This window comes from Canis lupus, chromosome 17 (genome assembly GCF_003254725.2).
Source record: "Canis lupus dingo isolate Sandy chromosome 17, ASM325472v2, whole genome shotgun sequence".
NCBI lineage: Eukaryota > Metazoa > Chordata > Mammalia > Carnivora > Canidae > Canis > Canis lupus.
The window spans coordinates 31,386,849-31,400,458 of NC_064259.1; the positions used below are offsets into that span (position 1 = coordinate 31,386,849).

The 13,610-nt window shown below is 35.4% G+C and overlaps 1 protein-coding gene across 7 annotated transcripts in view; it reads right to left on the reverse strand.

Annotated features, from left to right (window-relative positions):
* The window catches only part of MAP4K3 (mitogen-activated protein kinase kinase kinase kinase 3), a 187,988-nt gene that overhangs the window by 78,688 nt on the left and 95,690 nt on the right, over positions 1–13,610 (reverse strand). For all 7 annotated transcript variants that reach the window (XR_007403089.1, XM_025454095.3, XM_049095778.1 and 4 more), the window contains 2 exons: positions 13,257–13,347; positions 1,660–1,724 (listed from right to left, as the gene is read on the reverse strand). Coding sequence is in view for 6 of the 7 variants with exons in the window: in XM_025454095.3 (XP_025309880.1) it covers positions 1,660–1,724; positions 13,257–13,347 (156 nt within the window). In the remaining variant the exon portion in view is untranslated. The remainder of the gene's footprint in view (positions 1–1,659; positions 1,725–13,256; positions 13,348–13,610) is intronic.

The window sequence follows — 13,610 nt, forward strand, 5'->3', positions numbered from 1 at the left end:
CCACTGAAACTACGATTGAAGAGTGAGAGTCAAACACTGAGAGACCCAGCAGAAACAGCTTCAGGATGAAGGAAATTAAATAAGTGAGAAAAAGGGAAATAGCTTCTTGAATTTAGAATGCAGATAACATAAGCTTCCAGAAATACTGTGTATGTTCTGCAATGCAAAATAAGGCCAAATATTTCTCAATTTTCACTGAATCTCTGAAATCAAAATGTCATTAATAAAAAAATTCTCAAATATAAAGAACAGCCATACATAATAAAAAATATTCTCAGAAAAGAAACACCTTCTCATAAAGCAGAAATATTCTCATGTTCTTCCATCTGGCTTTCCTAGGCTCCCCATATCTGACCCTATTCCCCAATAGGGAATAGACTGCATACCAGTATGAGTGATCTCACATGTCATACCTTCATGTCACTGTATTGTTGTTTCATCTCCTAGAATGTCCTACCTCTTCTACTCAAAGTTTATATATCTTACAAAGACCAATTAAAAACCCATTTTCTTCATTAAGCCTTTGAAACCAATTCCAGAAAATCTATCATTTCCATTCTCCCATTCCAACTATAGTTAGTAGTACCTTAAAATACTATTATGTCAATATTATGGTAAGGAAAATCTACACCAAGAAGATACAGTAAATTGAGTGAAATGGAGACAGTAAAATTCCTAATCAAAGAGTCTTTTAACATCTGCTTTATTACAATCAGCCCCCCAAATTACATAAGGGGCCCTAATGGGAAAATCTGAGCCCAAATACCATATCAAGAAAAATGAAAATTTTTTCCAAAATAATTTCTCATAAAATTGACATATGACTTAAGACATTATTTTATTTTACATTAATCAAAAAGCACAGCTTCAGTAAAAGAATAAACCTACTCTGCAGTTTGTGACAATTACCCATTAAAAGAACCAGAATGAGACAGGGAGAGAAAGAAAAGACAAACACTGTCATTGTACTTTACAAATCTTTCTTAAATATTCCACTAAAATCTCAATTTAAAAAAGATTTAAGGGGATCATCCCTGGGTGGCGCAGCAGTTGGCGCCTGCCTTTGGCCCAGGGCGCGATCCTGGAGACCCAGGATCGAATCCCACATCGGGCTCCCGGTGCATGGAGCCTGCTTCTCTCTCTGCCTATGTCTCTGCCTCTCTCTCTCTCTCTCTCTCTCTGTGACTATCATAAAATAAAAACAAATAAATAAATAAATACATACATACATAAATATTAAAAAAAAGATTTAATTTCTCAGAATCTAGTATTTGAAAAAGTAAACAATTAATTGATGATTCTTGAATATATGAGAGTAAAATCAATTATCTTTGTATTAATACTACTCATGTATTAACTGGATATTCTTTTGGCTTAGTGTTCACAACCAAGGCCTTTATGTATTTTTTTTACAAATCTGAGTTTGAAATTTTGAACTAATTATACATATCTTCTTTAAAATCAGCAAATAATTCAACTGCACATAATTTTGCAACCTATAAAGCAAACGCTCCTTTCATTTGTATAGATCTTAAATTCTTTTATATATCTAATAATAAAACATACCTTCCTCAAAGCAACATTCATGCTTTAATACAGTAAATAACTATATTTTAAGAAATTCTACTTAATTTGTATAAAACATAACTTTTGCCTTACCATGATAAATATCCTGTAAAGAACCACCTCCACAAAACTCCATGCAAATCCAAAGTTTATCTCGCCTACGAAGAGAAAATAAGCATGTATCACATTGTCATGATTAAAATTATGTGAGGTAACAAGTATTTTAAGATTGTATCCTATAATCTTGAAAAAAACCACGTAAATGAAAAGCGCTGAGAAAAAAGCTAGTTAATCTCTATCAGTAAAAGAATTACTTAATATGTTATCATAAGGCAACTCAAGATTTTAATCCTTAAAATACATCATTTGTAGGATATAAAGATGTCATCAGGTTCATTCAAATGAGAGAAAATTTCCCTTTAGTTAAAAGCTTCTTACCATGTACCCAAAGATGGTATTATAAAAGTTAAATGTTAATTAAAACATTCATACCAAAAACTATGTAGAAAATTCACTACAGAATGGTAATATATCTCAAAGCATATCACTTTAACAGTGTCATCATCAACAAAACAGACGAATGTATACTTTACCCTCACACCTAGATTCAACCAAGGTCTTTCCAAAATAATCTGTTAAAATTTATCACTGTCTTTAGATAGCATTTCTCTCTCACACTCACTTAAGATACCATCATCACACTCACAGGAGAAATGATTAGCAAAATTTAATAGCTTATTCCTTGGCTCAATCATTCACTACTTCATCTCAAAGTGTATCAAGAAATGTAGTATTCTCATGGGACAGAGATGGACTAGAAAGTCTCTGAACTCAGCAAGTTCAATAGAATGCAGAATATTCTGCCTTAATATGTCTTTCTCACCACTGCATTCACAGTACCTAGAAGAAAAGCCAGCAAATATTTCATAAATGAATGAATGCAAGAGTGACTGAAAGAATAAACATATGGGTTAGATACATCAAAAGTCAGCAAACCACGGCTAATGAGCCAAATACAGCCTGCTGCCTGATTTGTACAGCTCATGAACTAAGAATGGTTTTTATATTTTGAAATCATGGAAGGGCAAAAGTCAAAAGAAGAATAGCACATGACAATTACAAGAAATTTAAATTTTAGTCTCCATACAAAGTTTTCTGGAAACACAGTCACCTTCATTTATGTTTACATTTGTACTAAAGCAACAGAGTTGAGTAACTATGACAGAGAGAAACTGACAAAGCCTAAAATATTTACCATATGGTCTTTTACAGAAAAGACCCTGGATTAGATTATAATTTCATTAAGTACATAATCTAGGCATGTATAAAGTTCTATGAGAACCCAGAGGTAAGAATACCTAGGAAAGTCAAGGGAAATAACTAGGGAGGAGATACCATTTGAGTTGGGTCTTGAAGTAGGAATTCATCACAGAGACAGGGGACTCTGAGCAGAGAATGACAATTTGACAGAAGATGCCACAGTTGAGAGACTGTGGGTGATATAATGTGATTGGAACACAGAGTAGCTGAAGAGACAATGGCAGGAAAGGAAGCGAGAATAGGTTGGATCACACTGTAAAGCAACGCTTGGTTTGTAAGCTCCTCAGTTTAGTTACCTTCATCTAGATGATCTCTACTTAATTCTTTTAAAATGTGCCATCCAGAATCAAGCATTATTCCAAGTGTTGCATAAACAGTTCATAAAAAGTGGAGCTGTTAATCAGGAGTAGATCACATATGGTGGTATTGGTGAGATTAACCAGACCTGAGAGGTGGAGCTGACCTGGGTGAGTGCAATGGGACAATGCAGCATGTAACAAGGGAACACAAGTATCCAAGCATAAAGGTTGGCAAACTTAAGAGTACAGAGTGAAAAAATTACCATGGTTCTAAAGGCAAAGCTGCATATCCTGAGGACCAGAAGAAATCTAAAGTCACAATAGTATCTAAATTTCACAGAAACCTGAAGTCACTTTAGTATCTAAAATCCACCTACCAATGAAAGAAACTGAGGCATGACAGTATGGTATATAGTATGAGCTATATACCATAAAACCAGTGGCCTGGTTTTAATAACTCTCAGAATGGATGCCTAGTGCTGGCAGATGTGTAGCCTTATCCAAAAGTATGAAGGCATTTATGACTAGTGATTGCTACACAGGGAGAAGTCTGTCTAGCCCAGAGAATCTAACAATTACCTCCTTTATTTGAACACTTATATTTCTATTAACTTGGCTAAAGGCTTATCTTCAGGTTCTTAGCAACTGCTCTTAAAAACTGATTTGCAAGGCTGAAGTGAACTAAAACCTCTGGATCTTTTTTGTATAAATAGTCATCAGATGATTTTCTCCAGCAACACATTTACCTGGTTCATTAAAACTATGCATAGGGCTTTGTCCTTATTTGTTAAATCTCATTCTTTAAAAAAAAAAAAAAAAGTAGTCTTGATTCACATACTTTTGTTTCTGACATACATCTTACCAGCTCTCCAACTGTTTTTACTTAAAATACTTGAGCATGGACATTATGACACTCATTTCTAATTGGAAACACCCCTCTGTGCTACTGCCCACACGCTCCAGAAGTGGTTGATTGGAAAGACCCTAAGCAGGGGTCTACCTTCCAGAAGCAGCTACTATAAGGGCTTTGCTTTTAAGCTATTCTGATCTGTATGAGTGAATGTACTAAAGAGCTAAGAAATGTCAGAAATATTTTTTTTTACTGATGACATAAATCTACTCTATGTAGACTGCTTACAATGACCATTTGGTACCTCTCTACCTTTGCTTGAAATAGGGTGTAAGACCTTGGCCAGTCCACCAACCAAAAAACTTTGGAATGAATGCTGCTTTGGCTCCAATTTGATATGTGTAGATAAATGGAAGACAGCACAGCCTGGTCTCTCTAGGTTAGCTGAATCCTTCCTCTAAGAATGGTGATTCTCAAAAGTGTGGTCTGGAGGTCTCTGAGAGCCATTCAAGGGGGTCAGCAAGGTCAAACCATTTTCATCATAACACTAAAAAGCTATTTTCCCTTTATACTCTCATGAGAATCCAGAGGAATTTTCCAGAAACTAGACAAAGTGCTGTTGATGTCATTCCTCCAACAGCTACTGCAATATGTGCTTATGTATTCTTGCTTCAAAATTCTCTGAAGTTTTAATTTTTAATATAGTTATTATCAATAGATAATAACCTACATAATTTAAACAAAAGCTCTTTGTGGTACTCAGTAATTTTTAAGAATGTAAAATAAAAGAGGTTCTAATACCAAAATGTTTGGGAACCACTACTCCATAGTATTTTCACATCTGCCCCCAAATGGACCATGTAAAATACCATCCCAAGTGGTTAAGGAATAGGTAGTGGGTGAGTGGTTGTTTGCAGTCTGCTCAGGATAAAATGAAATAACATGTAAATTGTTTAGTAAAAGACCCAGAATATAAACCCAATTTATATTCTGTAAGCTGTTTTCTACTCCTTTTGTTATAATTCATCTTGTAGTATATTCATGTAAATCACCTAAGTTGTTCCTGGAACTGAACAAAGGTATAAATAAATAAAATTGGCGTTTTCCTTTTTAAGAAAGAAAAAGAGAGATGGAATTGACTAACGACTTCTTACTAAAGTCATGTTAAACACTTCTTTCTTATAAATGCTAATTATCTGATTAATAATTTATCCTAGTCGGAGCTGATGACTGGGATCAAGTTTAACAGTCTACTCTGTAGAAATCACCTTTTTCTTTCCTTTACAAATTGGTCATTGCCAATCCCTAATATTTTGGTGTCTCCCCTATTCGTCAAAAGACACTGATAGTGGATACCAATCCTATCTGTTAACCTTTCAGTATAACAAGATACAATTTATATAAGTCTAAAAGCTTATATTCATTTAAAGTGTCTAGCTGTTTTATAATTATCTCACCTATCTCATGCTTCAATCCCTACGTAGTAATGCTTTTCCTACCCTTTGCAACTTGAAAATAATTCTCCTCAGTAGAGAAAACAGACACAGGAAATAAGTTCTCTGTAATACATATTTCACTATCTCTTGATCCTCTACTTGACACTGTTCTATTCCCTTTTCCCATCCTGCTTAAAAGCATAATTTTCTAGTCATTCTATGTAAAATGACTTTCCCAACTTAAAGGAAAAAAAAAATCAGGATTTGAAAAAATATATATACTACATATATACTCTTTACCTTTTAAGGTGCCTAGAATACTTTTAATTTATATAACATTCTATTTAGTTAAGTCTGGTATTATCAAAAAAAGGTTGAATATTCAGAGTCTATTAGAAAAAGGACTTCCATCTGTTGCATGAATGTCCCTCTTGTGATGACAAATTTGCATCTGCTTTTGGTCATTCACCAAGCCATCTGCCTAACAGGAAAGGACTCGAGTCAATCAGCCCATTTTATGCAGGCCAATACATCCCAAAAATCTTTGTCCCTAGACAGCTACAGTTAACCACTGAGGTAAATATTCAAGGTATCACTATAGGTATTAAATTTCCTCAGAATTCTTTTCTCTTATTTTGTAAAGCTATCTTTTAAGGAAGAGAAAAATAAATAAAACAGGGGAAGTTCACTATTTTAATCTTCTAGTTCAATGTTTACTAGGAACATATAGGAACTAACATTCTAATACTAATTCTATTTCACTTAACTGACAATCTTTTAATTTCTAAAACATACTTTTTAATCTTCCCATACTTTGTAACACATCACAAACTTAAAACTGATTAGACAATACAGACTTATATATTTTGCCCAAATATAACATAACTTAAAAAGTAAAATAAAATGTGAGCAAGATGACCAAGAATCCACAGCTCTAGAATATCTGCTAGAAACTGGCATACCAAATCATTCTCCCTGAGATGGGATGGCCATCCATGCCACCACAGTGCAGTCCCCTCATATCTATACTTAACTGTGGGTTATCTTGCTGAACAAAAGCATTTGCCAATAGCTACTCCACCATATTCAGCAAAAATAATTCAACTTATAACCATAACTGTCAATGTGAAAAATAAAAAATTTAGTAACTGCTAGTTGTTTTAATATAGGATATTTATGTAAACTGAATTTAAAATATTTTGGCGCATTTTTATTTTAAGATTTTATTTATTTATTTAGAGAGAAAGAATGTATGTGGGGGGGCACAATGGGACAGGGAGAGAGAGAATCTCAAGCAGACTCCCCACTGAGCATGGAGCCCAATGCAGGGCTCCATCTCATGACCCAGAGATTATGACCAGAGCTGAAATCAAGAGTCAGACACTCAACTGACTGAACCACTCAGGTGCCCCCGGTGCATTTTTCAACAGACATGCAAAAACTACTGCCTTCCAAAAGGTTATAAGTAATTCATCTATCTCCTTAACCATTAACAAGGGGTAGTTATTTATTCAGAGATACATATTTATACCTAACAATTAGCCCCCAGTTCAATCTACTAATTTCCAAAGAATGGGTGACTGGACAGCAAACCTACATGAAGTATAGTTCCCATTTAAAAACAATCAATGTATAGGGCACCTGGGTGGCTAAGTCGGGTAAGCTCCTGCCTTTGGCTAGGATCATGATCTTGGGGTCTTGGGATCCAGCCCCATAATCAGGCTCCCTGCTCAGGGAGGAGCCTGCTTCTCCCTCTCCCTCTACTCCTCCCCACTGCGCATACACTCTTTCAAATAAATAAAATCTTAAAAATAAATATTTAAAAAACAATGTACAGTTAAACCAGTTTTTGAAATGCCACATACTGTAGTCTTCTCTTGGAAATTAACAATGACACTGGTAAGTTAAAGGCTCTAAGAAACCCTGCAGTGAAGCAGGGGCTGTTGCCAGAAGGAAAGGAAGAAAGGTGGGGAGAGGAAACAAAAGATAAGAAAGAAAGGAAGAATGGGGATAGTGAAAGTTGGGGAAGTGAAAGGGGAGGAGGAAGAAAGGGATAAAAAAGGAACAAAGAGGAAGAAGAAATAAAACTTCCACTACTTCCCCAAATTATTTATTCCATAGACCCACTTGTTTCAAATCACGTATCAGCATCCCCAGAACTAATGTTCTGTAGGAAACACCGTAGCAACACTGATATAAAGAGGTATTCTCATTATAGAGTTCCACCAATTTTTTTGCTTAAAGCAGTGGTTCTCAACTGGGGGTGATTTTGTCCCTCAAGGAATATTTGGCAATGTCGAAGACATTTTGCATTGTTAAAACTGGGGAAGTGCTACTGGCACCTAGGAGAGGTTAAAGAAATTGCTAACTATCCTATATGGCCTTTGAAGTAACTGCTATTGCTACTCCTCCTATTGCCCTTGAAGGAAACAAATGTTGTTTGTGGGAGAATAACCAAAAAACTAAAAACAAAACAGGAACACTGGTAGAAAACCGCTGAAATCAGTATGAAGTACCTTAGTTTGGCTAATGGTATCATACTAGTGTTGATTTCCTAGTTTTGACAAATACACCACGGTTCTGTGAGATGTCAGCATTAGAGAACACTGAGAGGAACTCTTCGTATTCTCTTTACAACTTTGATGTAAATCCAACACATCCCCGAATTAAAAGTTGCCTTTTTAAAAAAAGAGGGTAGCTAGGTATAAATTAAAGTGAACTTAACTATAATCTTTATTTCCATAGTGTGAGCATTCAAAAAAAGCATTTCCAGCTATTAAGATCCTGTGGTTTCCCTCTCCAGCTCCATCTCTAGGCTCTGGAAAAAAAAATTCTCCCAGTTTCTATATAACTCAAGAGACAGCCACCTCTTTCCTGGATTACTATAATAAAGGTACTATAATAAATGAACTTACTCCCTGTCTCAATCCGCTATACATCAGGTCCATTCTCCAAAGAATTTATCACGGTGTTACAACCTTTAGCAAAGATGCTCAATACCTACAGGTCCTAATTAAGGGATAGAAAGTTCTTTTTGGCCACATCTCTATAGCCTTACGTATGGTTACTACACCCTTTCCCTTTAGGCTCTAATATGAAACTATTAGTTGTCTCCTGAGCACTTCATGATTTTTTTCATGCATGCATTTCTTTTGCCAGAAATTACGATTTTCTACACACATACACATGCTATAATAAACATCCACTAATACTTTAACACTCAATATTTAGGAATCATATCATTCATAGAGCTTTCTCAGATTCCCTCACTTTGACAAAACTAGATTTTTCTATCATCTTCACCACTTTGGGTCTTATGTGGAAATTATTATTGCACCTAGCATATTTTGTTGCAATTATTTGCTCGTGTGTATTTCTTTTATTAGATTAAGAACTCCTTAAAGGCAAGAGTTGTGTTTTATCAGTCTTTACATCTCCAGAAACCAATACAGCACTCTATATACATCCATTTTTTAATAATGGTGGTGATCTGGGGTGCCTGAGTGGCTCAGTCAGTTAAGAGTCTGCCTTTGGCTTAGGTCATGATCCCAGGGTTCTGGGATCGAGTCCTCCACCAGGCTCCTTTCCTTTCCCCCTGCTCATGCATGTGCTCTCTCAAATAAATAAATAAATAAAACTTTTTAAAAAACGGTGGTGATTTACAAATGTTATGAGATAAATTATGCTCATGCAAAGTTCTGATCTATTCGCTTATCTTTCGAGGGGTATCTGTTGTTTTTCAACTGCAGCTTTAAGAGTTCAAACTGGAGAGAACGGTCTCAATTTTCTTAATTTGTTCTGATAGGATATGTTGGGCTAGGAATGCTTAGAAGGAACCTAAAGAGTCATTACTCACTTAAAAGAAGCAACAGTTAAAGTCTACTGGGAAGAATAGGTCTATGACAATTTAAATCTGCTATTTCATATACACAAAAAAATCTACAAAAAAAATTTTTTTTTCTAAAAAAAAAAAACCAGGACTATTTTCTTTTATAAACTTCAGAGAGTTTTGTCTATCCAGTCCTTGTTGTACAGTATAGGTACTTAGGCTCTTAACAGACACAGACTTTAAATGATATTGAAGAGTAGGAAATGCCCTATTAAGAATAACACTAGGTATCTTGTCTTTGAGGAGCTCAGTTTCAGGATTTCTTCAAGAAATGAGCATAGCTACTCTATTATAAAAGAGGCTTCTGAACTTAATTATATGCTGATCATCTATTCAGTAAATTTATAGGATAAGTTTGATTTCCTGAAGAGGAAATGTATTAATTTAGCTCAATTTCCTCAAAAAATTTTTTTGTCTAAATTTGTTATAATAGGCTATAAAGGCAATAAGAAGGAAGTTGCTAAGAACAGTATATATTTTAGGGGGATTGTATCAAGTTAAAAAAAACAAGTTCCTTGTCTTCGGTAAAATCATTTGGTAAAGAGAAGGAATCCAAGAAACCATGTTCCCTTTTAGATGAAATCTGGCCGTCCCAGGCTGAGTAATATGGTAGACAGCCAATCAACTATCTAGAGAGCCTGGTTTAAATCCTGGGTTAAAACCAGAGCCTAGTTTAGATCCATCCATCTTTGGATGACCTAAAGAAGTCATCTGATGCAGCATCCCATTTTCTCATCAGTAAAAAGAGTGGGCCTATGTGACAATATCCCTTAGTTCCTTCCAGCTCTAATACTTGGAAGCCTAATCATTAGTATTCTGCACTCCAAATTTGACTGAGTCTGGACTTTAATTAGGAAAAAAGGGAAGAATCACTATAGAAAAAAAGAGCTAGAGAAGGAAAGAATTAATTGCTGTTCTGTTATACTACTGTTTGCTTTCCTATCACTTTCATCAGTTACACCAGTTACAGAATAAAACATCTATTTAAACCTGCATTTCCTATGTTGGATTATACAAGTCCAAACTAACAGATAGCCCTATTGAAAAAAAATGACTCCAATTTTGCTGTTTTACTTTGGTTTCTGGGCAATTTTGCTCTGTGTAGTCTTACATTTGGATTAAAAGTACCTTTTAAAAAAATTCACCTAGCTATACACAAAACATAAATTTGTGTACCCTCAGTATGTACATTATGCTCCCAAAAAAGTTTACATTAAAAAAGATATTCAGAATATAGTCAGAATACACATCTCCTGAAATCTAAGAGAAAACACAATTTTTGTTAAGCATAACCTAATTTGCTTTCTCGTAGTATGTCTAGAAGTGAAGGTTAACTCAAGGGGAATTCACATTTTGGTGGGTAATAAGAACAAATCTTTTGCTGCCTAATCTGTACAGGAAGACTCTTATCTAAGTAACCCAGACAAATGTCCAGTTTAGTTTAGTGTTAGGGGTTTTTTAGGGGGTGGGGGTGGAGTTTTATTTGGTCAGCTCTTTCAGCAAGAAAGAAAGATTGAGTCAATCTTTCTTCCACGAGCACAGTATTACAGAGAACTACAACTCTATTCTGTCAGTAACTTGCAGTTGGACTGTAAACTAAATACTTGATATTAAACTCTCTCAAGCACCTTATTTAAAGAATGGAAATAGTATCTACCAAAGTAATATTGATAACAGTGTTGTTGAAAAGATCAAATGAGATATTAACATAACACTTAAAAATAGTTAAGAAGCAGTAATAGCAAAAGTAGTAGTAATAGAGGTTGGTAATTAGGAAGCATTATATCTTAACCACTGTTCTTAACACTTTACATATATTTACCCATTATCCTGTAGCTATCACACCATGTATCTATTATTATCCCCATTTTATAGATGTGGAAATGGAGGTTCAGAGTATTTAGGTAATTTGCTGTAAGTCATTCAGTTAATAAATGGAGTCAAGACTCAACCAACCCAAACAATCTGACTCCAGAACTCAAGCTCTTCACTACCCTATGCGCTATCGTCTCCATGGCAAAAAGACCAAGGTTGCCATATATAGATGGGGCTATCCTGGAATAATAAATTAGGCTTTGAATAGTCCCACAGTTCCAGAAGATTCAGACCATGTTTGAGAAATACCCTTAGATCAACAACTTGTTTGCCCTTGGAGGAGAAAAACATTTTGTGATGCTTCTCAGCCGAATACAAGTAGGTCATTTTGTTAGGACCAGTAACAATAAAATAAATTGTTTTGAAGTGATGGTTTTAATGTATTGGCAGTAATCAATTCTTTTTATTACAAACTTAACTGATTTTTTTTTTTTTAACTTAACTGATTTTAAAATCAGTTTCTGGGACACCTGGGTGACTCAGTCGGTCGAGTGCCTGACTCTTGGTATCAGCTCTGGTCATGATCTCATGGTCAAGGAATCAAGCCGTGCATTGGGATCTGTGCAGCACAGAGTTTGATTCAGATTCTCCCCATCTCTCCCACTCACTCTCTCTCTCTCAAATAAAACCTTTTAAAAAAGAGGGGGGGGGGCTGTTTCTTTGACTTGATATAGTAATTGCCTGTGCTGAGTCTGTCGTAAAATAAAAATTGATGCAGAAACTTTGTTTCTGTTTGAACCACTCACCATTAAAGTGGTTTTAAATTGGCTGTTATAGAACCCATTCAAAATATATTAATGGAAAAAAATATATATATATTAATGGTCATTGACCTGAGGGTAGTACCCATCCCTATGTTAAGTGAAGTCTCCATTAAACTCACTCTTCAATCTGAATGAAGGTGGGGCAATCAAAACTGTTCAAGAGTGGTTAGAATTGGGCAGCCCTGGTGGCTCAACGGTTTAGTGCTGCCTTCGGCTCAGGGCATGATCCTGGAGACCCGGGGATCGAGTTCCACGTCCAGCTCCCTGCATGGAGCCTGCTTCTCCCTCTGCCTGTGTCTCTGCCTCTCTCTCTGTGTCTCTCATGAATAAATAAAATCTTTTTATTTTTATTTTTTTTAAAAAGAGTGGTTAGAATCAAGAAGAGCTGGTCTGGTTGGCTCTTTGCAAGCTGGCAAGAAAAAAGGCAGAACTGCTCTGTCTTTTCCATATGCTGTGCCTCCATCAGAAGAGAAGTAGGGTTTTTTGTACCTAGATCATAGGACAATGGAAGCTACAGTAAGCTACTTCCTTATATAGCTTATAGTATAACAGAATAAAATGTTGAGTTTTTTTAAGACATAAGAAAACATTCTTCAATCCAATTTTTAAGGAGGAATATTAAAAATAACTAGGTCACAGCATTCAGCTCAAAACTACACACAGAAGTGAACAGAAAAACAGGATTTGACCTCGGGGTCATCCCTGATGGACTGCGGTACCCAACATGGTCCCGCCAAACCAAAAACAGGGGGCCACAATTCACAGTCTAAGTTTACTTTATCACCTGGGAAAGTAAAAAGTCAGTGAAATAATTACAGTTCCCAGTCCTTTGGACAAAATGAAGGGAAGGGATAATGCAGTACCCTGAGGCTAGAAGCACAAAAGAAGGAAAAAGTCTCTACTAAAACCCTAGCAGTTAGAGTGCTCCTGAATTTCTAAATCCACCCAAGTCCAGAAATAAGGGGCAATGAATGGCATGTTTAGATCTCTAGGCTATCACAGGAAGACTAACCATTAAGAGTCAATTTTTACCTGCCAGCCTCCTCACTAAACCACATCCCGAATTCTCCAGAGTACAAGAGAAAAATCACAGACTATGATATTGGTCACAGAATGAACATAAACAGGTCAGAAATAAGTTTCATTCACATGAAAATATCCTCTATCCTCAAAACATAAATAAAATTATAAAACATACGATTAGAGCTAATTTTATTTTGTTAAATGTATCAGGTGATAGGAAACAAAACAATGTACCTGAGATAGCTTCCAAAATAAGCAACAATATTTGGGTGTTTACAGTCTTTCATCATAATAATTTCTTGCTGTACAACTGCAAAGTCTTCTCCTAGAATAAAAAACAAGCATGTTGAATATATAATAGATAAGGTTCAAAATGTCAATTTGTTGGAAAACATAATAATGTTGATGTTATATTTACTATAGTTTCAGTCCTGACAGAAAGCACAGCGATTAAAAGTCTGAACTCTAGTTCTAGACTATCTAGAATCAAATACTAACTCTGTGTCTCTTACTAAGCTATGTGAACTTGAGCAAGTTACTTGACTTTTCTGTGCCAATTTCGTCCTCTGTAAAACAGGGATAAAAATA